General features: G+C 38.6%; 2 protein-coding genes across 5 annotated transcripts in view; one reads left to right on the top strand and one right to left on the bottom strand.

Moving 5' to 3' along the window:
• The window catches only part of man2a1 (mannosidase, alpha, class 2A, member 1), a 37,661-nt gene extending 35,827 nt beyond the window's left edge, over positions 1-1,834 (bottom strand). For both annotated transcript variants that reach the window (XM_035526725.1, XM_035526726.1), the window contains exons 1-2: positions 1,349-1,834; positions 323-583 (exon numbers count right to left, since the gene is read on the bottom strand). In XM_035526725.1, the coding sequence (XP_035382618.1) occupies positions 323-583; positions 1,349-1,483 (396 nt within the window). In that variant the 5' untranslated portion in view covers positions 1,484-1,834. The remainder of the gene's footprint in view (positions 1-322; positions 584-1,348) is intronic.
• Positions 1,835-11,466: 9,632 nt separating this feature from the next.
• On the top strand, positions 11,467-21,576 carry pja2 (praja ring finger ubiquitin ligase 2). Of its 3 annotated transcripts, none has more exons than XM_027002120.2 (9): positions 11,467-11,527; positions 12,533-12,724; positions 13,141-14,092; positions 16,111-16,278; positions 16,793-16,978; positions 17,299-17,413; positions 18,758-18,872; positions 20,515-20,630; positions 21,229-21,576. In XM_027002120.2, the coding sequence occupies exons 2-9, from the start codon at positions 12,535-12,537 to the stop codon at positions 21,346-21,348; spliced, it is 1,962 nt and encodes a 653-aa protein (XP_026857921.2). In that variant the 5' UTR covers positions 11,467-11,527; positions 12,533-12,534; the 3' UTR covers positions 21,349-21,576. The 3 variants fall into 3 exon arrangements, with proteins under 3 accessions (XP_026857921.2, XP_026857923.2, XP_026857922.1); XM_027002121.2 differs by lacking the exon at positions 11,467-11,527 and adding an exon at positions 11,539-11,643; XM_027002122.2 differs by lacking the exon at positions 16,111-16,278.
• The last annotated feature ends 1,768 nt before the right edge of the window (positions 21,577-23,344 follow it).

The raw sequence follows: 23,344 nt of genomic DNA, 5'->3' as shown, positions 1-23,344 counted from the left end.
CTTCTAGCCCTCTCGTAGAAACGTGAGAAAAATAACATATGGCGACCCACCAACAGGGTCATATCCTATACTGCTACTACTAGAAGTTATTAAAATTTATATCCTATTTTCCTGCTAGTCATCTTGTCTTACATGATAATATAGGTGGATGCATGAATCTAATAACAGTTTTTTTAAAAGGACACTGCATTGTAAAATGTTCCCTTTTAAAACTATGTTCAAATAATCAAAACCATTATTAATTACTAAATACATCTGGGCATAAAACACAACAGACCTGTTGGTCTCTTTCATGAGCCAGTCCTGTTACGCTTTTTCCTACCTGCACTTCATCTGCTGCTTTGGAATAGGTCTGAGCAGAGAACTGACAATCCTCAGAGGGAATGAGCACCCAAATTGGAGCAAAGGGTAGCAAGTCCACCAACCCCTGGCTCAAGTTCTTAGCTTCCAGAGGACCTTTATCATTGTTCACTGACTTCCTCAGGTTGGTTACTGAATCTCTGATGTTAGCAATGATCTTGTTGTTCTCTGCAAGCAGTCTTTCCAGGTGATCTATTTTGTCCTGGAGGATGACCAGCTGCCCCTGAAGATGCAATGGAATTTGGGGGGGGGGGTAATTAGCAGAAATTACTTTTTGGACACTTGTCTGAAACATTCATTCTTCTATTTTCTGAGGGCACTTTCTAAGTGTTCAAAGTAAATGTGAATCAAGTCATAAGTTTGTTTTTATATTTCAACCCAGAAGTAAACAAAGTTATAGCAATCACACATTCTATACAGTCTATAGACAGCAAAACAGGATTCAAAACTACTTTGACTTTTTATATTTACATTTTTTCCTTTATATTTCCCTTCATTTCCCATTCTTTCTACCAGTCCAGTAATTTCTCTTTTGAGCTTCAGTAAACTTCTGAATGTAGGCTTCTGAATGAAAACTTCTGAATGCAGACTTCTAACAGTCACCAAATCAAATTGGTTTGCAAATGTCTCACGGCCATGAGTTGTTGGAAGACAGTGATGTGGACGTTAAAATTCTCAGAATCGAGAGTTCACAGAATAGTCAGCAAATGTAAGCACGGTGTTTCCCTATGGTAATCGTATGAAACTTAATGATGATTAACAAAATTTAAATACGACGTGTTGATGCTGACAGCAGATACAAGTCTAAGATCTTTCAACATTATCACAAGTTTAATAATATTTTACAAACAAGAATATATTTTATCGGTTGTAATATATTGTATCAGTTGCAACGATAACACTTAGTCTAACAGTTCAATGTATACTATTCGGTGTCGCGACTTTATTATGATCCCAAATCCAATACGAAATTTTAAAATGTACTTACGTTCTGTAATCTCTCTTCATTGATGGGGTTTTTGATACGATCCAACTGAAGGTGATCCAACATTAGATACAATGAGAATACTACCACACAGAATATGGCACTGCCAAAAACTGTGAACTGTCTGCTGATTTTCATTTCTGTCCAGTGTTGCAGTGTTAAAGTTAATAATAATCCTGTCCATTCAAATGAAAATTGCAGTGTTCATTTTGGCAATTGTCACGTGCCATGCGCGTTAAGGTTCCATGAACAATAAAGGAAACACTCAAAAACTAACGTCGAAAACGCACGAGGAAGTGTTACGTTTCGCAAATAAAAGTTATTCCGTGAGTATGACAATCGTACATACCTTTAAAGAACAACTAAAAACAGTATGCTATATTCTGTGGCTAGCCACTGACTGTACGTAGTTTTCTTCAAAGTTTTAACGATGCGGAAGAGTTTGTGTGATTCAGCAAATCGTGACGGTTAAAAGGCTACAAAAACTAACAACCCTGCCCCCGTACTTTAGGTAGGCTACTTGTTTTGCGTTACCAATAACTGAAGAAGTGTATATCGGGGAGAGAAAGTGCGCCACCTACCAGTTCTTCACTTCGATGCTCCGGATGACGGGCTTTGCTGAAGTCGTTCTTCCCAACACAGTCTACATGCAACGAAATACAGTATTGTGCCATTGTTTCAAATAAAAATAAGAGTAGTAGCAGCTTCTTGGCAGTTTCTCAACCCAAAGGGAAACGTTTAAAATTCTTCAGATATTTTGCTACGTGTGGTATCTATATAGGCTTGCCTGTGTTGAAAAGTGGGCAAGTCAAACTGCAAACTATATTGCAAGAAAGTTGACTCAGTTCATCTGGACACAAGTTAATTTACATACGTTTCAGCAACCAGTGATTTCTTCAGTTTCAGCTAATTGTAAAGACCCCAGAACTTAAATACTAATCTTTAACACTCACCTTAATTTAATGACCATTACTTACAAAGGTCGTGTAGGCTATTCACATTCGTTACTGCTGCAATCACAGCATCGTAAGATGATGAAAGATGTACTCTTAGGCTCCCCTCTGTTCAGAGATGGACGTTCCCTCTTCACCTAAATGGCTTCTTTGACTCCCCTTTCAAACCAGCGATCCTCCCTACACAGAATGGGCACATCTTCCACCTTCAAAGAGTGGCCACTGGCCTGTAGGTGGTGAAAACCGCATGAAAAACTGCATAGACTCTAGCATACATGACATTTGTCAACTTTCTTGGATTCTTCTCTTTGGATTACTGAGTATGCATCAAGTCATACAAACTATGACTGCTCCTTCAGTAGTAGGCTAAATGTATGTGAATATAAATTTGTCCTTATAACTAATTGGCAGGCAATGACAAAACATTTTCATCTAATTCAAGGCTTTTTTCACAATATACTTGCATTTCTCTACTATTATTAATGGTTAATACTAGTTATAATTATTATTAATAATAATAGTCACCAATAGCCTATTTCAAAGTCAAAGTCAAATTTATTTATATAGCTTTTACAACAGCCATTGTCATAAAGCAGCTTTACACATGCCCAAGCACCGAGTGAGCAAGCCAAGGGTGACAGAGGCAAGGAAAAACTCGCTAGAGCATGAGGAAAAAAGTTTGAGAGGAACCAAGCCTGAAAGGGGGGGCATCCTCCTCTGGCTGACAACAGTCATCACAATGATAACAATTTAAGAGAAAAATAAATTAAAAATGAAAAAATAAGCAATTAATGTCTAGTCCAACTTTCTAGAGGTCCTAGACTTGTCTATAAGACTATAATTATAAGACTATAAGACTGTTAATTATCACTGGATTACATAGGATTTATTAAAATAGAAAATCATCAAAATCATCCCAAATTAAAATGGCAGAAACCAGCAAAATAGCTAATAAATATTGAATGACTAAATAGGCTTTAGACTATACAATTCTTCTCTTCTGGAACATCAACTGTTATTACTTTGCCAACCTTGCTATGTTACTTTTTAAAGTATATTAATAGCTTGCGCATTTAACAGTAATCTCAGGTTCCCATAGAGTAAAAAATGAAGCTCTCTCTATTGTCTACATATAACAAGCCTGCTAATGACAGGAAGTCAATGCAAGTGAAGACATAAAAGTATTTATTACATAATAAACTAAATCAGGGGCAAACAGGGTTTCAAAGGCAGGCAAAAGGCAGAGTCAACAAACAGTCCAAAAGGCAAATGACAAACAGTAAATACCACAGGGGAAACCCAGCTCAAAAACTTGGCTAAGGCATAAGAGAGTTTGCAACAAATCTAAATACAAAGGAGCCTTATCAAGGGTGAAGGTGTGTAACAAGGAGGAGTGGCTTGGAATTAATAGACTGGTGAAGCAGACTCAGGGAGCCCACTAGAGGGCATAGCAGGGGATGTGACATCACATCTATGTTGAAGCCCATTATTGGTGCTTAATTGATGATGGCTTTCAAAGTCAACCTAGAAGTTCAGTCTATTCAGTGCTGACTGACTTTGATCACTGAAATTTTAACTGGCTGTTCTAGAACCGATAAGTCTAGGTTTCCTGGGTCAAGTTAGTTCAACTCAGAGTTAAAAGTTAAGTTTATGGTTTGTTGAACCTAATTTTTGGAATGCCCCCCTGGTCTAGAGTAGCTGTTCATCATAAGTCTAAGCAGGACTTGGCAGTCTGATGATAAACCAAGTTAATTAATGAGAGATATGAGTTAATTTACCACACAGCAGAGTGGTAAGGTGAAGGAAGGTGGTCCTAGAAATATTATTTATATGAGCTTCAAACGAGAGACTGGGATCCATAAAAACTCCAAGATCTTTAACTGTTAGAGAAGATGTGATTGGGAGACCACTGAGGTTCATTGAGTAATTAAAGAGTGAGGACCTAGCTGTCTTTGGGTCTAATAGAAGCACCTCTGTTTTGTCAGGACTAAGTGAGAGTAAGTTAGAACAGATCCTTGTGGGTCACCATAGCTAACCTTGTCGCATGCTGAGAAATCTCCATTTATATTAACAAACTGGTAGCAACCAACTATATAAGATTTAAACCAGGAAAGGGCTATTCCCATAATCCTAACAGCATTTTTGAGTCCATCTAATAAAATGTTGTGATCTATAGTGTCAAATGCTGCACTCAGCTCAAGCAATATAAGCAAAGAGACATAACCCTGGTCAGAAGCCAACAACAGGTCATTATCTACTTTAATTAGTGCTGTTTCCATATTGGGATTAGGACTAAAGCCTGACTGAAAGACTTTTTGATTTAGATAGATCTTGCTGCTGAGCTACAGCTTTTTCTAGGATCTTGGAAATAAATGGAAGGTTTGAGATCGGCCTGTATTTTGACAGCTGACATGGGTCGAGGTTAGATTTTTTGATCAGTGGTCTGTTTACTGCTAATTTGAATGATTTACCTAGCCAAGATTCAAGGAGGAGTTTATTAAATTTAGTAAAGGTTCATTTACTTCAGGTATGATTTCATTAAGAAAGTGTCTGGGCAGTGAATCTAGTAAGCAAGTGGATAAGTGTAAAGCATTCTAGAGTTGTTTTTGGTTGGTTGTTCTGATCTGTAAGTAGCTGCGTGATGTCATGTTAGTACTCTTAATGTTATCTCTAATATGCTTAATTTTCTCATTAAAGAAATGAATGAATTCATTACTACTGTGTGATGTTGTAATTTGAGCATTTGTGTCTGTCACGCCTGCAGACCTGAGCGTTCCCGGTTTCCTGGGCAACCCAGTCACTTCCGAGTTTTCGTCGGTCTCCATGGTTCCGTGTTTCCTCCCCTTTGTCTCCGGTTGTTCCGAGTTTATCCCTAATTGTAGTTCTATTTAAACTTTGTTTTTATGTCTCTTGTTCGTCGGTCATAGTGTTTTGGTATATCTCGCTAGAGTCTCGGTCCTGGCTTCCCTCGCGCCATGTTTCGTTACCCTCTCTGTCTGTTACTTTCCCTGTTAATGTTCGCAGTTCTCTGCTGTATGTAATACGTTCTCTCTGTGTTTTAGTCTAAGTTTTTTGTCCCGTGAGTATTCATCTAAATTATTCCGCTCTCTTTTTTTCCCGTTCGGTGTTCTCTCGTCTCTTAGCTTCGTTTAAGGTTCTCTTTCCCTGTTCATGTACGCAAGTGTTGTCTGGCTTTCCTTTTTAGTTCTACTTGCCTGTGTTTTTGTTGGTTAATCATATGTAGCCCAATTCTGTGTATTCCCCGCTAGTACTATAACTATAGTCCTCATCGTTATTCTTCGTTAGTCTTCCCTAAGTGTTCACGGCCCTTTTACCCAGTTCCCATACTCCCCTTGTTAGCCTGTTATGTTAACCCGTCTGTTCTTTTCGTTCTGTGCTAGTCTGTTTTATTAAATTTATTCTGTCCTGTCTGTTGTTCAAATTTATGGTTTCCTCCGTTAATTGTTATTCATAACGTCGACACTTCGCAAGTGTGTTCGCTCATCACCTCTTCAACGTTACAGTGTCAGTTTTATTCCTAGTTAGATGTGCAATTGTATTAAGAAATCTAGGATTATTTATTTTCTATTAGGGTCAAGAGAATTACTGCTTGAACATGAGTGCTATTCTATAGTTGAGAAGGCTCTCCTTCCAAGCAAGCTAGAAGATTACAAGCTTAGTGTGGTGCCATTTACATTCTATTATTCCAAGTGTTTTGTTTTAAATTGTGAATGTGGTCATTATACCAAGGAACTAAATATTTAATTCTTAAGTGGCGCAACAGAGTATGCAATGGAATACTGAATCTAAGTATTTGGTTATTTGATCAAGTTTTGTGGGGTTTGAGGGTATCCTAGTCACAAATAACAATAATGGCTCTTAAGTCTGCAAGTTCTTTAATACTAGTTCTTAAGACGTTTTTTTTTTTTGTTTGTTTTGTTTTTTTTTTCCTCTATTTCTGCTTGGCTCAGGGAACAGACACATTGTCAATAGGAGGAACCTTGGGTGATGTCACATAGTGACCAGCAAATGGTTGGTATGGCTCTAGATTGTCATAGATTAAATAGGTCTGCCATGAGACCATGGCTTATGTTGTAGGAAAGGAGAGTAAAACACTTCCTAGTAGGATGGATACCATCCTGCCCTAAAAGTCCAGGCTTGCCATCAAATGTGTTCCAATTATCTATAAACCCACATTGTTTTGTGAGCACCACTTGGACATTCAGCGAAGATAACCGGCTATGCGTTATATCACCACACCGCGTTGGAATGGAACCAAACTGGGCTGTAACATAAATGCACCCCTGAGTTATTAGTCTTGTTTGACTTGATCTGTGCCTTGCCTTGGTGATCAGCAAGAGTAGCTGTCTGCAGTCAGAAGAGCTGAACAGAGAGCTGACGGTTTTACCTGCTGCATCCCACATAAACTGAGAACTCTCTCAAGATTCATACAAAATTCCTTTGAAGAATATACAATTTTATTTAATGTGTGAGCATAATATCTACTTTCTATCCATGTCTTTTTGTGTGTACCATTGAAAACTACACTGCCTGGACAAAAAAAAGGTCACACATAGTTCGCTGGGCCACATTTAGCTTTGAGTAGGGTATGCATTCACTGTGGCATTGTTTCCACAAGCTTCTGCAATGTCACACCATTTATTTCTGTCCAGAGTTGCATTAATTTTTCCCCAAGATCTTGTACTGATGATGGGAGATTTGGACCACAGTGCAAAGTCTTCTCCAGTACATCCCAAAGATTCTCAATGGGGTTCAGGTCTGGACTCTGTGGTGGCCAATCCATGTGTGAAAATGATGTCTAATGCTCCCTGAACCACTCTTTCACAATTTGAGCCTGATGAATCCTGACATTGTTATCTTGGAATATGCCGGTGCCATCAGGGAAGAAAAAATCCATTGATGGAATAACCTGGTCATTCAGGATATTCAGGTAGTCAGCTGACCTCATTTTTTGGGCACATAACATTGCTGAACCTAGACCTGACCAACTGCAGCAACCCCAGATTATAGCACTGTCCCCACAGGCTTGTACAGTAGGCACTAGGCATGATGGGCGCATCACTTCAGCTGCCTCTCTTCTTACCCTGATGTGCTCATCATTGCGGAATTCAAAGATGGTGTTCCCCACTTTCCTTCCACTTTTTTATAATGAATTGGACAGTTCTTAACCTGATTTTAGTAGTTTCAGCAATCTCCTTAGATGTTTTCTCTGCTTGATGCATGCCCATAATTTGACCCTTCTGAAACAGATTAACATCTTTTCCACGACCACAGGATATGTCTTTCGACATGGTTGTTTAACAAATGAGAAGCTACCTACTGCATCAGTTAGGGTTAAATAACTTGTTGAATACTGACTACCTAATGACAACTGGATGAACCTAAGCATGGAGGAGAGATGCTAAATTGCAACCTTGGCTACCTTACAGCTATTCAAATATAGCATGATAACCATAGGTAATGCAGTCTTAGAAAAAATTACTGGCGTCTCCCAGCCTATGTCCTCTTGCCACTATTATTTGTGGTAAACTGTCACACTCACATATTGATGCGTCCCCTGTTTCCCTGGCTACCTGAATCACTTCCTTGTTTTCCTGCTCTCATCTTTTTCCATGGTTCCCTGTCTCCTCCTCTCATGGTCTCCAGCTGTTCCTAGTTTGTCTGTAGCTAGTTCTCCTATTTAAGCCTTGTTCCCATGTCTCTTGTTTGCTGGTCATTCTTACCTCTTTCTGTTGTGTTTTCTCTCTTTGCTTCCATCTAGTTTACACTGTACTAGCTATACACATGTATTGTCCAGGAATGTGAACATGCTTACGGCTGAGGTCTCCAGAAGTTACTGTTTCTGGCTCAGTAGGTGCAGCTCAAGAACTAGACTCTTTCATCAGATTCCCAAGCATTTTTTTCTAGACCTGTTAATCTGTATTAAATATGGTGAACCTTGGTCTCTCCTTTCTGTAATGAGTCTCCCACATGAGTACAATGGTGAGGGTTCTTTAGAGGTATTCATATTACAGAGCCAGTTGTATGTTCGATATATACAGTGTCCTGATCCTCCTGAATTCCTAAAAGTTTATCTCATGAGCTGAGGAAATGGGTACATTTTAGGGTTTTTTAGCTAGTTATGGTTTTCTGGGTCAAACTCCAGAGACTCCTGTGAGCTCAGACCTGCTATGTTCCCCAATGCCAGTGATCACAGCTCCCCAGACAAAGAACTGTTTTAATACAAGTGGGCAAGAGTCACAAGCTCCTCGAATAAGTATACTATCTGCCTATTTGCTAGATCCAGTGCCTGATGTTTGCAGCCTCTCTGAGGCTTCTCAGTCTGTGCATCATGTTGCAGATACCATGTTGCTGCCCAATTAGCTGCCTGAAGACACCATGTCACTAAAGCCTGCTCCAACCACTGTCTTGGAAGACAATGCACCCAGCATTGGTTCTTGGAATCGAGGACACCACAGAGCCAGTTCCTGATTCCGCACACAGGGGCAAGACAGTGATGCTTAAGGATAGCAGGAGCAGTGGTAGCTCAGTGATTAAGGTACATGACTTGTAATCAGAAGGTTGCTGGTTCAACCCCACCACTGCCCAGTTGCTACTGTGACCCTCAAGTTGTACTCAGTCATAATTGTAAGTTGCTTTGGATAAGTGTCAGCTAAATGCCATAAATGTAAATATCAGTTTGACTTCTCAGCCAACCACAATGGCCTTACCCTGCAGCACTTCTGTCCAAGTGGCTGCCTCCATGTCCAGCTGCATGCTTTACTCTAGCAGCTATTGCCCCTTTGGACCTCTCTCTGGTGTGGAGGAAGCCACACAGGTCCCCAGCAACCATGCCCCCTTACACATTGGTGGTTGCTTCTCAGGGATCTTTGGCAGCTGTGCCTGGAGATTCCCATGACTGTTTTGTCAACCTTATCAGCAGCTGCTCCTGTGTTGCCTGCTCCTGTTTCTGGTTTTGTCCTGATTCCTGTCTGTATCCATACCCAATCACGTTTAGCTAGTAAAACCTGTTACTCTGCCTTGTGGTAACATTCCTGTACTTGTTGAAGTACCTGTATCCATGCCTGTTGATTTTTTTTGTTCCTGTACCCAACTCAGTTATGTTGAAAATACCTGTCTTTGCTTTTTTCCCCTGTCTCTGGTCTCACAGATGTTCCTAATACCAGTGTTCTCTATCTCTTGTCTCTGTGCCTGCCTCTTGTTCCAGTAACATCACCAGTTCTACTGCTTTTCCCCATCTTGTATCTGTCCCTAGCTCTGCCCCAACTCCTGTGCCTGTCCATGGTTTGGCCCCAGCTTTTGTAACTGTTCCTGGTCTTGTCCTGATCCTTGTCCGTATCAGCTGATGTGATGTTACTTCATATGTGTTCGCCCTCAACCTCCCCAAACTTATATAAACTTTTAAATCAGCTACACAATCACAGCCAATGTCTCTCCAACAGTTCCTTTCTTGGACTACAAGATTGTGACAAAGTGTGGTGTGTAGCAGTCCATGGCTTGAAGTCATTCTGTAGGTTTGTGGTGGCTGTCCTACTGAACTCTGCAAACACCTACAAATAGCAAATACAGTGACTACACATAGCTGTCAAATATTTTGGAGTTTTAAGGTAAATATTACTGGCCCAAGCTTAAAATTTAAATGTATATTTGAGCCATTACAACCATTTCCCATTTTATGTTGTCATTCCTAAATCCCCAATCAGCTAGTTGTTAAGTTAAACATTCAAATATAAAATGAAGATGCAGACTTCAGAATTAGTTAAAGAGAATAGCTGGTCCCATTCTTTATGGCAGGTTAACGTTAACAATAATTATTGAGGAACCCTCTGGACAATGTCTAACAATCAAACAAAGAACCCACATTTTTATAAATTGTTCAGAATTTATTATGCATTCACCCCACCTTTTTACATACTAGTGTTTGCATTTGCCACCATTACATTAGTCAACATATGCAAACTGACATTCAACATCCACACTAGCTGGAACCCATTACCACCACATTCCAAGAGAAGACTTCTCTTACCCTTGTCCTAAAGAAGATTATTTTTCTGTACCGTCCTGAGCCTGGTGGAGAGGTGATATATCTTATCCTGAGGTCCACCAAAGCCTACCCAGGATCCTTTGCTGAAGCCTGCAGAGGCCTCTACAGAGGAAATGCAAATCATTCTGAAAGGACAAAGAATTTCTATACTCCCTTATGTTTTATGTTATTAATATGTCTAATGCACTATTAGACCTTTTTTCCTCTTAACACTCTTTTATTACTTCAATGTAATCAGTTGGTTTTTTTTTTGTACTACTTTTACATTAAAATGACATAATCTACTTTAGACCTGCCTTACTTCATTCATGTGGGCAATTAAAATAAAACTTTCAATAATGCTTTAACATTGTTCACTGGCTCATTTATCATGGGGGAAAACAAACCATATGACTATCAGTACAGCGGTTTCATTTTTTTCATTTCTTCAACCAGCAACTTTCGCATATGCTGAGAAGAACAAGATTTATTAAGGGCAAATCAAAAGTCAGAGTCGTTAGAACAGTCCAGGGTCAGTGAGCCAACATGTAGAATTCAGGAATACATCTTAAACAAATAAACAAAAGCATTCAATAACAAGCACTGATTGATGGAGAAAGCACTGATTAAAGTAGTTAATGACCTGTTGTTGGCTTCTGACCAGGGTTGTCTCTTTGCTTATACTGCTTGATCTGAGTGTAGCATTTGACACTATAGACAAAATTTTAGATATAATTGAAAATGTTGTTGAGAACAGGGGAATAGCCCTTTCCTGGTTTAAATCTTATCTAGCCAGTCGCTACCATTTTGTTAACATAAATGGAGACATCTCAGCATAAAGCAAGGTTAGCTATGGTATACCACACGGATCTGTTCTAGGGCCTTCCAATATCAATGTCAATATGAAAAGCAACCAGTACATAACTATTAGTTGAACAAGCTAAACCATAAGAAAGTAATTTAAAGAGTCTACTTTATTTATTTATTATTATTTAGTTACGGGGGTCTAAATATTGACCAGGTACGTAACGCTAACGCTTCTAGGTTACATTTTTTTACTTTGTAAATAATGGATTTGCTTACGTGAGCTCGGGTGCTGAGAGGTCATTGGATGATACTTGTCATATGACTCTAATGTTTGCGACTCGCTGGGTTGAACAAACAAGAGGGGATATAGGAACACAGGTAAACGCCATTGTCAATCTAACGTTAACTAGCTGGACTAAACGCCTTGTATGGTATTTTAAAGGATGTTATGGGATGTATGACAGCCCATTTAGAAGTTTACAGATGTGTATGAGGTATCAGAAACCTAGCCGCATTCTGATGAACAGCACTTGTCGACAAACTAGCTAGCTAACCTAGCTATATAGCTTGGCTAATAAGGCTAACTGGCTTGCTGGAGTAAGTGACAGGGCCCCAGTGTTAAGTTTGGCTTGTACCCAAATAAATTCCTTACTGCGTAGCAAGCGAATCTGTTGAGGTCAACGGTAACGCTGGTTAATGTTTGTCACCTTTCAGTAATGTAGCTAGCTATGCTAACTACAATTCTTAGCTCTACGAGTGGTGTTTAGCGCAGCTAGCCCATGCTACTCTAGCCTAGTAGTTATGGTTTAGCATTAGCTAGGTTCCGTCATCATGGCACAGCGAAATATGTTTGTCCCGAATTTTATTTATATCGTTGTAGTTAATAATCACGAATAACTACTGCAAACGATGTTTCTCGACAATTTGTTTAGCCCGGCATTATTCGAAGGACGTCATAAGTGACCCAGCTTGGGTGCTGTAAAGGTAGCTACATGACATGCTGTGATACTATGCCGATAGGTTAGCTGGTTAACGTAAGCTAACCTAAGTGTCATCGTTCTTGAAATTCTCTCTGGAGACTGAACCCATGAGCTTGGTGTTGCTAGCAACTCTACCAGGTGTGCTAACTACAGCAATAACAGTAGTAGGGATAGCTACCTAGCTAGCCTCTTGACCCCTCTTCTCTTGAGACGATAAGCTATGTAAGAAGACAGCATGCCTGTCTAGCTATGTAAGGTCCTACTTTACTTGTCCCCAAATTAATCACGTAACTGCTCATCTTTTGCAAACTGTCTTGAATGTGATTAACGTTTTGCTATGTGCCATTTGTTGTCATTGTAAATGTTTTACAGTTGTTTGTATATTGTATACTGTTTCTCATAGCAATGGGTCAGGGTGCAGGTAAGCCATCCTGGGCCAAACCATCTGGGGGTTATCAGACCATCACAGGAAGAAGATATGGCAGGAGGCATGCATATATCAGCTTCAGGCCCTCTGCACACAAGCACAGACCTATGTCTGCTGTGGATTGTCAAGAAATGGAAATAAGAAGTGTCCATGTTGAGCACACCTCAGGTATGAATCAGCAAAACTGAAACCCACCCTAATTGAGCTGACATTAACAGGCATATTCTGACTGTAAAATAAATTTTCTTGTTGGTTTCTTAGACACAGGATATGTCAAATATATTCCAAGTTTTTTTTTGTTTGTTTTTTTTTGTTGTTGTTTTTAAACACACACACACGTTGGATATTTGAGACATAGTCTACAAGTCCAGATACCAACAAGAGAAAAAAAAAATTTTTACTGTCAGAACATGCCTGTTAATGTCAAAAGCAATTAATTTCTAATATAAAACTTGAGCAACACAGGATATTCCTGGAAATTACTGTTGGTAGTAATTCCCCAGTATCACTCATGTTGTATTGGTAAATGGTAAAATGTGTTAATTAAAGATAAATAATTGGGGGAAAAACCTCTCTCTCCTTAGCTCCTGCAGTGCTGCAGGGTGTCTTTCCAGTGTTATCTTCCAGTTTGGGTAACTCAGATCAAGATGGCCAGGACAGACACAAGTCATCTTCTGACAGGGTGCTGGACAAATGTAATTACACTGTGCCATTTGATATTGGCCATAACACTGGGGATGAGAAAAGTGCAGAGGCTTGTGCTTGGGCTGATGGGGTGGATCAGAAGACATCCAGCCTGAGTATTCTGAACTTTATGAACATTGACTCCTATGAGCCAAACAGCAATGGAGGTGAAGCAGGTGGTACAGGGACAGACCAATCTTGTACCATTCAGAAAAGCCTGGACATGATTTCTGATCTTGGGAAAGACTTTGACCACCTTTCCAGCTCACATTCATACTTGCACACAGAATCCTGCAAAATGTCAGATTGTTTAGCTCAAGAGCGGAATTCTAATGGCTCCCTAGATACTAATCAAGCGCACACACTTTCATGGAGGACTGGAAAAACCTGTGAGAGTCATGGTCTAATGGACAAAGTTCAATCAGATGCGTGTAATACATCAACAGCCAGTAGTAGTCCTTGTTCTTGTGTGGACCTGGAACATACCACTGTGAAGGAAGCAGTTAAATTGGAAATGGTGGTCAGGCCAAAGGTCCGCAAGCAGACAAGTGAAAGCAATCTCAACAAGAGGAAAAACTCTCAGACTGAGGAAGCAAGTTGGGTGTCAAGTGCCAATTCTGTTACAAGTATGTGTGGTTCTGCACCTCCTTTTTATGTCACTCAAAAAAATGCAGACACATCCCAATTCCTCTTCAACTTCCTTCCAAATGAATGCATGGAGTTCGGTACTTTGGACAAGAAGCATCAAATGAAGCAAAACAGCAGGGCCAGAGTAGATGACGACAATGACTTCTGGGAAGATCTAGAAGAGTTTGTGGAGAAGAATGCATCACCTGAAAAAAAGAATGAGAGGTAGAATGTTATGAAATGCAGTGCACATAGGGTCTTACAAAGGATTACCAAGAAGTATTTTTTTTATTATAGTTTAGTGGCAAATGTATTTTAAATGAAAAATGGTAGCAAGTACAGAATGTTGTGTAATGCTATTCAGCAAAGGTTCAGGTTTGCACCTAGACTAAGAAGCAGCTTTCTATAGTATTAGACTACACTAACGACCTGCTGTTGTGGTCCTGCCTTTTTTTTTTTTTTTAATGGTAATATCTTCATTTTTTTCCTCTGAGAAAATGCTAATTGTGCAGCATGGCTAATTGCTTACTTATTCATTTTTAGTTTAGTGTAATGTTTGCTTACAGTTATTTATGTATTTATTTATTTATGCTTGATAATGTAACAGCCTTGCAACCCAAATATATGGAAACAGTACAGCCGTGACCAAAAGTTTTGGTTTTCACAAAGTTTACTGCCTCAGCTTTTTTTAGGTCCTTTTATCAAATGTTTATATGGTGTAGTTTTTTACTTTTTATTGACAAATGCATCCAGTTTAAGCAAATACTTAATATTTACAGTGTTGACCCTTCTTTTTTTAAGACATCTGCAATTTGCCTTGGCATGCTGGATATCAGGTTCTGGGCAAAATCTTGACTAGGTAAGAATTGGTTGCCATTAATCAGTGCTTGGAGTTGATCACAGTTTCTGTGTTTTTGTTTGTCCTCCCTCTTTGAGGATTGACAACATGTTCTCAATTGAGATTGAGATTTGGGGAGTTTCCTGGTCGTGGACCCAAAACTCCCTGGTTCCCTGAGCCACTTAGTAATCACTTTTGCCTTGTGACATGGTGTTCAGTCATGCTGGAAAAAGCATTGTTCATCACCAAATTGCTCCTGAATCGTTGGGAGAAGTTGCTCTTGGAGGAGGTTTTGATATCATTTCTTATTCATGGCAGTGTTCTTAGGCAAAATTTTGAGCAAATCCACTCCCTAGGATGAGAAGCATCACCACACATGAATGGTCTCAGGATGTCTTACTGTTGGCATGACACAGGACTCATAGTAGCGCGCACCTTTTCTTCTCTGGACAATCATTTGTCCAGATGTCCCAAACAGTCTGAAGTGGGCTTCATCATAGATAATAACTTTACCCCAGTCCGCTGCAGTCCAATCCCTCTAATTCATGCAGAATGTCCATATGTCCTCGATGTTTTTTTTGGAGAGAATTGGCTTCTTTGCTGCCCTTCTGGACACCAAGCCATCCTCCAAAAGCCTTCGCCTCACTGTGCGTGCATATGCACTTACACCTGCCTTCTGCCATTCCTGAGCAAATTCTGCACTGGTGGTGACCCGATCCCGTAGCTGCATCTTCTTTTGAAGACTGTCCTGGTACTTGCTTGAGTGTCTTGGGCACCCTGAAGCCTTTTTCACTGCAATTGAACCTGTCTCCTTGAAGTTCTTGATGATTTGATAAATGGTTGGTTTAGGTGCTATCTTACAAGCAGCAATGTCCTTGCCTATGAAGCCCTTTTGATGCAATGCAATGATGACTGTACGTCTTTCGTTGAAGGTAACCATGGTTAACAGAAAACTTCGACCACCCTTTTAAAGCAACCAGTCTGCGCTTCTAATCCTCGTTGTCCTCGTTAGCACTTTCTCCTGAGCTAAGAAGATCACTGAAATCGTGATAGCAGGCCATTTTGTGATGGGGTTGAAATGCAGTGGCTGGAATGCAGTAATTTTTGTGATTTAAGTTAATTTTCAAGGCAGGAATGACTTTGCAATTAATTGCAATTCATCTGATCACTCTTCACGATCTAGAGTTAATGTAAATTGCCACCATAAAAACTGAAGCAGCAAACTTCAAAATATGTGCTAGTCTCAAAATGTTTGGCCACGACTGTGCAATCCATGAGAGCACTGTTTTGACATCTTAGGCTATGTAGCTAAGAAAATTAAAGTGAGCCTGGCTTGTTAAATGACATTTGTTTGTGTCTGTGCGTGCATGCATGCATGCATGCATGCATGCGTGCATGCATTCAGCTTGGAGTGCAGTGAAGGTGAGTGGTCTGCCTCATGGACGTCAGACACGGGGCTGGAAAAGGAGCGGCGATCCAGCGAGGAGAGCTGGGAGACGCTACCTGGATTAGATGAGCTGCCTAGCTCAAGCAATAGCCTGGAAGATGTTCCCCCACTCAGTCTCACACAGGAGTGAGTTCAGCCATGTTTACTCTTCACTCAATCCAGTATGAGATATAATGCTCAAACACAAATGAATAACTCCAAAAAGTTGTTGGGGGAGGGTTTTTTGTTTGTTTGTTTGTTTTTTTTAAGCTTGAATAGTGCACTTTTTAACTAGACGCAGGGCAAAAAGTGACTTCTGCATCGTAACCATAATGGATTTTTCAGTCCTGATAATTCATACCGGCTATAAACCAAACTGTCAACTTGCACTCTTTTCTTGTTCTTGTGATTCATCAGCTTATTAAAATCAGGTAATGGAATATCAACACTGTTATTTGAAAGCACAAAGCCCCACCACTACCTGCAGCAGTTCTTTTTAAAGAGCAACCATTTCTGAGTGCCTTGTGGTTGCTTAACATAGAATTCTATATAAAATAGGTGGAGGCAGTTGTGAGGGGGAGCACTGCATTTACACAGCCTAAGTCTTTTCCCTTAGTGTTAATCTGATATGTATATCACATTTTCCTCCCTCATGTGCTAGGGAGCAGAGTCCTCTGGAGGAAGGTGAAATCCCATGGCTAATGTGTAATGAGGATTCAGCGAGCAGCAGTGATGAGGAGCCAGATAATGTGAGCCAGTTTGTGCACCCAGGCCTGTTTATTTTGGATAGTAGCAACAACCTGGATGATGACTCCAGCATGAGTGAAGATCTGGACACTGAATGGAGGTCTGGGATCCTGTAGAAAAATATTACGACTTAAATAAGTGTTTTTGGAACTAGTTACAGACCTGGATAGCACTAAATGCTTAATTCAATGGTTAATGCACAGATAAATAATATAAATGAACACTACATGTAAGATTTCAATAGAGTGAGCATGAGTAAATCTACAATGCATAGTATCGGGCAACTCTCATTCCTAAAAGATCTGCCTCATGATGTTAGTATTCCTCAATGTTTGCAGATTGGAAATTGTGTCCAACTTGGTTTACTAGATCAGTACCACACTGACAATGTTGATGAAGGCAAACAATGCTGTTCTTCAGGTTGCTGGATGACTTTGGAGAAAGCGTTGGCATGGCGCAGTCCATCTCTTATGTAGATCATTCTCAGCTTCTCACTTATATGGCATTAGAGGAGCGACTTGCACAAGCAATGGAGGTAAGGGGGCAATACACCAAGAAATAATTATTTTATATTAGATGTAAAGACTATTAAGAAGAGAGCATTCAGTGATTGAATGATTTGAAAGTATCTAGTAACATGAACTGGAATTTGGTTGTTCTCCATTGTTGTCAGAGCTTGGATATTTGTACAAAATTTGCATTTGTATTTCAAGGACATCCAAAATGTTATTTAAACTGTTTGTGTATTGGGCAGTTAATATAATTAGATTACATATTTTGAGACAGTGTTGCCACCATGAGGAAGGATATTGCTTCTTTGATCAAAGCTGCAATTTCAGTATCTGTAGCCACAGGTAAGTGCTGCAGCCTGGTTAAATTCTCACAATAATGTTGAGCTGTGACTAAACGGGCTCTTGAGAATGAACACACATAGAAATACAATTTGTGCGCTTTCAGAGTAATGGGAGGTATTCTATATGTGCTAAAAGGAACAGGGAGGACAAAAATGGAAACGTGACGTAAGAAATAACTAAATTACATCAGGCAATTAATATTAGATTTAATTCTAACTAGCAGTAAGCATCACCATGTAAAGGAGATTTGACAATCAGCAAGTGTGAGTTTTCAAAGCAACATGAGGCAACCAAAAATTCCAAGTCAAATATTTGGTGGTCAAACTACTTATGTGCCAATTACAAAGACTGCAGAATAGTTTGATATGTTGTGCTAAACAAGGACAGACCACATGGGTAAAGAAAAGCCATAGTGGTACATCTAGGCTCTCAAGCAAGAATGGAAGGATAATCCTAATAGAACAGGTGCTTAAAACTACAAAACTGATCTCAGAATTATCCCAAGCATAATTAATCATTATGCCTGTAACTGATGGCCCTCAAGGTGGATTTTATGGCCAGTTTACTGCCATCCAGCAGCAGCACAGAAAGGTATAAGCGTATGTTGGAGAAACTGTTCCCAGCTGTCTTCTCATGTTCCAACACACCATTGATCATTACAAGTATTGTAATGATGATCAGAATGAGATCACTTATCTGACTTCTAATATATCTTTAACATTTGGGGGGTGGGGGGAGTTATAGGCAACCTCCTTCATTCTTCAAAGAACTGGATACTCTTTTGTCCAACTACAGAGAATATGAAAATATTCCAAGAAGGACTAAATTTGCTCTCAGGGCAAAATATGGTGCCACTCTTTATTAGGTACTTGTTATATAGTTGAGTGTTATGTCTTTCCCCTGCATTTCAAAATGGAAAAATATGACAATTTTTTCATGTCAATAAATTCAACTCAGGTTTGAATTTGAATCTTCAAGTTGATTTGTTCGATCATTACAGTGCAAAACATATAAATGTGTTACAGGCAGCATTGGCACACTTGGAGTCTCTGGCTATAGACGTGGAGCAGGCACATCCTCCAGCCTCAGAACATATCATTGACTGCTTACCTCAAATCACAGTTCTGGATGACCACAGCAGTAAGTCGTTAAGATTTAAAGTCAAAGTTCACATTATTGTGCTGTCCATTGCATGAAATGGAACTTTCTTGAAAACATTGATGATTAAATACAGACAAGAATAAACAATACAATATGATGACAAAAACACACACACACACACACACACACACACACATATTATATAATATATTTTTATATATATATTTTATATATAATATATTTTATATATATATATATATATATATATATATATTTTAATTACTGGGAACACATATCTTGGAAGTTGTGTTGGTGTCTTAATTTGATGTCTTTAAATAAGACTTCAACTTATACATACATACATACACGCATGCATACATACATACTGTGTACCATAACCATTCCTCTATCATCTCTGTATTAATGCTGTGTTGAGAATTGTCTGCCACTAAAATATCTGGAAAAGAATTGACCAGTGACATAGGTGGTATCCAACAGATGGAATATAGTTTAACTGTACACTTATAAAATGCAAATTTAATTTTGGTGTACCTAAAGTTAGGTAGGTACAGGGTGTATTAAAGTGGCTTATGAGTGTAAAGGGACATTTGAAACATTTAAAACTATTGCTAATGGTGAACAAATGCTAGCATGATTACATTAAATGAGTACTCTTAAATCAATATCCATCAGTAATCTTGCTGGCTACCTGCCTTGCTTTGCTTCTACTTCAGTCAGCATTATGCCTTTTAGTTTCCTATACCTTTCAGGTATTTTTTACCATTTAGCACCAAGTTAACGTCCTTTTAGTGATCGTGATCATTTGGAATATATTAACATATGAAGTTAAATTCATTTTTCAAGGTTATCAGACCACTGTTGCCTTTTTACTTATGTATTGTAATTATCAATAATTAAGGTGTTTTAAAATTGTAAAGTGGTATTCAGAAATTTGACATGGCTTATACATTTTGTCCTATGCATGTTTTTCCCAAATAACCCTTTGACAGCTGTATGGAGGGAGCAAGGGGTGTGGGGGGGGGGGGTAGAGGGGTTTCTTTATTATACGTTGTAAACTCTGTACAAACAGAAACAAGTGCAGCATCGAGCTGGCAAAAAAATGCGTAACACATGCAGAAGTGATGGTGATTAGGTGAGCATGTGTTTACTATTCTGGTGATTGGGAACAAGGTTTGGGGGCGAGAGGTGTGTGTGTGTGTCAGTGGGTGTGCTGAGTGCCCGGAGCACGTGACAGCCACTTTAGGTTAACTAGTTGAAATATGAATATTGCTGCATGGATGATGCATAAATGGATGCTCTAATTTTCTGGAGTATTAAGTATTAATCTAAGTCTTAAGTAGTTTGAGTTCTGTTTCTAAATGTTACTTTCCAAAGCAGAATGACTGCTGAGAGGTGAGATAAAATGCAGAAAAAGTTTCCTTATAGTCTGTGCTCTCCCTTAAAGCTGAAACAGCTGGGGGAAAAAGTGTGTATACATACATATATACATACATACATACACACACACATACATACATACATACATACATACATACATACATACATATTAATTAAAAATAAATAAATAAATGTCTCTCTCTCTCTGTGTATGGTTTGGTCAGTTAGGGTTTGTGTAGTGCTGCCATTCACAGTCCCACTGTGCTATACTCCTCTGGTGCAGGACAGGAGCAGTGTTGTGCCATTTGCTGCTGTGAATATGTCACAGAAGAGGTCGCAACACAGCTGCCATGCCACCACATGTTCCACAAAATCTGTGTCACTCTATGGCTCAGGAAGGTACTGTTGATGTGCCTGTTCTGTTTTTTGTTCTGTTCCACCAGACATCCTTATAGAAAATTCTAAATATCCAAACTTTATTACCTTTTGTTATATACTCTGAATATTATCTTGAATATTAACTGATTCTGTTACATTCAGGATAGTTGAAATGTGTGTTAAAGCTCAGTGGTGATGACTATTGTTTAAATTACAACAGAAACTGTACACACACACACACACACACACACACACACACACACACACACACACACACACACACACACACACACACACACACAAACTTAATAGAGGAACATTAAATAAGTAACAGTGAAGCTTCTGTAAACAGTAGAAAATGCTGTCATGCACTATATTATATTGACTCGTTAGACACTTAACTGTCACAAAGTGACTTGCATCAGTCAAGCACATAAATGGTCTGCTTGTAATAGCTTGGGGTTAAATGCTTCAGGGCAGTAGCAATCCACTGAGAGCTCCTAACCTCTTGAAAGCCATTCTGTGGTTAGTGGGCTACCAACATTCCTTTAATAGTATACATTACATTGTGTCTTTCACATTAACATAATGTTTTATTTTTCCATGTTTCTTTTCATAGTCTGGAACGTGTCCTGTGTGCCGCCATGTTCTGACCCCTCCTCCAAGTGATCCTACATCATTCCTTTCTGATCAGGAGAATGCCACATCCAGTCAAAGTGTTGCTGGGCAAACCCGGTGAAGTCTCTTAACAGACAGAACAATAAAATCATAATTATCATCTGTCTTCACAGTCAAATGTACCTTTAGCATGTCTCTACATGTCTTATAACATAAAATATGCTATTCAGTCTCTATTAACTTAGTTTCTCATGGCATAGTTCATGGCACAAGGCAATGCTAACCTATTTTTTGTTTGTTTGTGTGTGTGTGATTTTTATATATATATATATATATATATATATATATATATATATATATATATATATATATATATATATATATATATATATATATATATATATATATAAAATCACACACACACCCAAATGTATACATATTCTGTTTCAGTGAATAGTTGAGTAATTTTTTTGTAATCTGGGTTCATATCCAGCAAGGTTTGAAACCAGTGTTCAAAAACATGCTCTGACTTGGGGTGGATTATTATTATTATTATTATTATTATTATTAATAATAATATTTTTTTTTCCCTTTGTGAATTCAAAGGCATCAAAATGGTCTACTGTAATAAAAACAATGATGTTAATGATCTTGGTTTCCAGTTGGTTTACAATTACAATTATATGCTCCAAATATAATGTTAGGCATTTGTCATGCCATTTAGCAGTGGAGAGCTTGAAATTAGTTTTATATTAGTCATCTGAGCTGTTACTTTATTTACATAAATCTTTGTAATGTCAGCATAGGTAGTTTCAGATGTTTTCTGAGCTGTATGGATTAGAACTAAATAAGTGACCTGTCAGATTATAGAAAATATGATGGAATATTATATATAAATGGCTTTGTGCTCTACATTAAGGAAGCAAATGGCCACATTGAGTTTCAGTTTGGTTCATTGTCACAGGCTCATTGGAACAAACTAGCCTAGAGAAGTGGCAGAATAAACAAGTACTATAAATTAAAACTACAATAAAATGTTAAAATAAAAAGTTATACAAACTGATTACATTTTTTTGCCAAGAATGAAATATTGGTGCATACATACATAGCATCTTACATTTATATGCATTTTCATAAAACAATATATTGGATGGGGTAATAAGGTGTGCTCCTGCTGAAATTTTTTTCATAACGAAAACTAGTTCAAGTTTGTCACATGCACATAAAGTCAAGACAGTTGTGTACTGAAATGTGAGGCTCATGTGACATGCACATATATATATATATATATATATATATATAAAATCTGAAGAAGATTCCAGGTGGGTAAATGCAATATAGTGTAGTGAGATGTAGCTATATTCAAAATTGTAATGAAGTACACAAGTTATCAGGACTTTTAAATAGGTGTTTCATCAGAAAAGTGCTTCTGAATTAGTAGTAGGTTTAGTAGCAGTAAACCAGTTTGTATAATGAAAAAGTAGATGTTTAAATCGTAACATTCATTCCATGGGGATCAAACGTTTCTAGAGTGTAGATGACATTTCTTTGAGTTTCCTAATTTCATTGCTGCCATAGCCTAGCACAAGTTAACTCAATCTTCTCCCTGTAGTTTCTTTGTTGTTTAGATGGCCCTTAGGTCATAATTGGCTTTCCTGTATGCCACCAGGTCCCCAGCATTGGGGCCCTTAAAGTTCAGGCTCTGAGCTTGGCCCTGACATTAACATTTATCCAGGGTTTCTAATTTGGCAAAGATTTGATACAGATTTGTGGAACAATATTACCAGTGCACATACCGATTTAAAAAGGCTGCTGTCTATTGGAAAAATCTGTCAGTATGTGGATAAGAAAAAAAAGCATGAGGATGGCTTCCACACTCCCATCTAAATGCTTTATTTATCTATATTAAAAATATTCACCAAAGTACAAGATTCTGTAGGTGAATTTATTCCAATTGTACAATATAAGCACTTTGTGGGTTTCGTTACAGTGAAATGTCTACCACAAGAGGTGTTAAAAGTAAACAGAAATGACAAGTCTATACAAATATGGAGATATGAAATCAGATCAGATCAGATCAGATCAGACAATACTGGCAATAATTTACAATTTTGCGT

Source organism: Electrophorus electricus, chromosome 6, assembly GCF_013358815.1.
Source record: "Electrophorus electricus isolate fEleEle1 chromosome 6, fEleEle1.pri, whole genome shotgun sequence".
NCBI lineage: Eukaryota > Metazoa > Chordata > Actinopteri > Gymnotiformes > Gymnotidae > Electrophorus > Electrophorus electricus.
Note: the sequence above shows the minus strand (reverse complement) of the source record. Positions and strands in the feature narration are given on the sequence as shown.

Bases quoted from the DNA above. Each gene is read 5' to 3' on its own strand.
- pja2 (XM_027002120.2), top strand. From the start codon at position 12,535: ATGGGTCAGGGTGCAGGTAAGCCATCCTGGGCCAAACCATCTGGGGGT. The intron at 14,093-16,110 runs GTAGAATGTTAT...GCATGCATTCAG, and splicing joins CCTGAAAAAAAGAATGAGAG to CTTGGAGTGCAGTGAAGGTG. The intron at 20,631-21,228 runs GTACTGTTGATG...TTCTTTTCATAG, and splicing joins TCACTCTATGGCTCAGGAAG to TCTGGAACGTGTCCTGTGTG.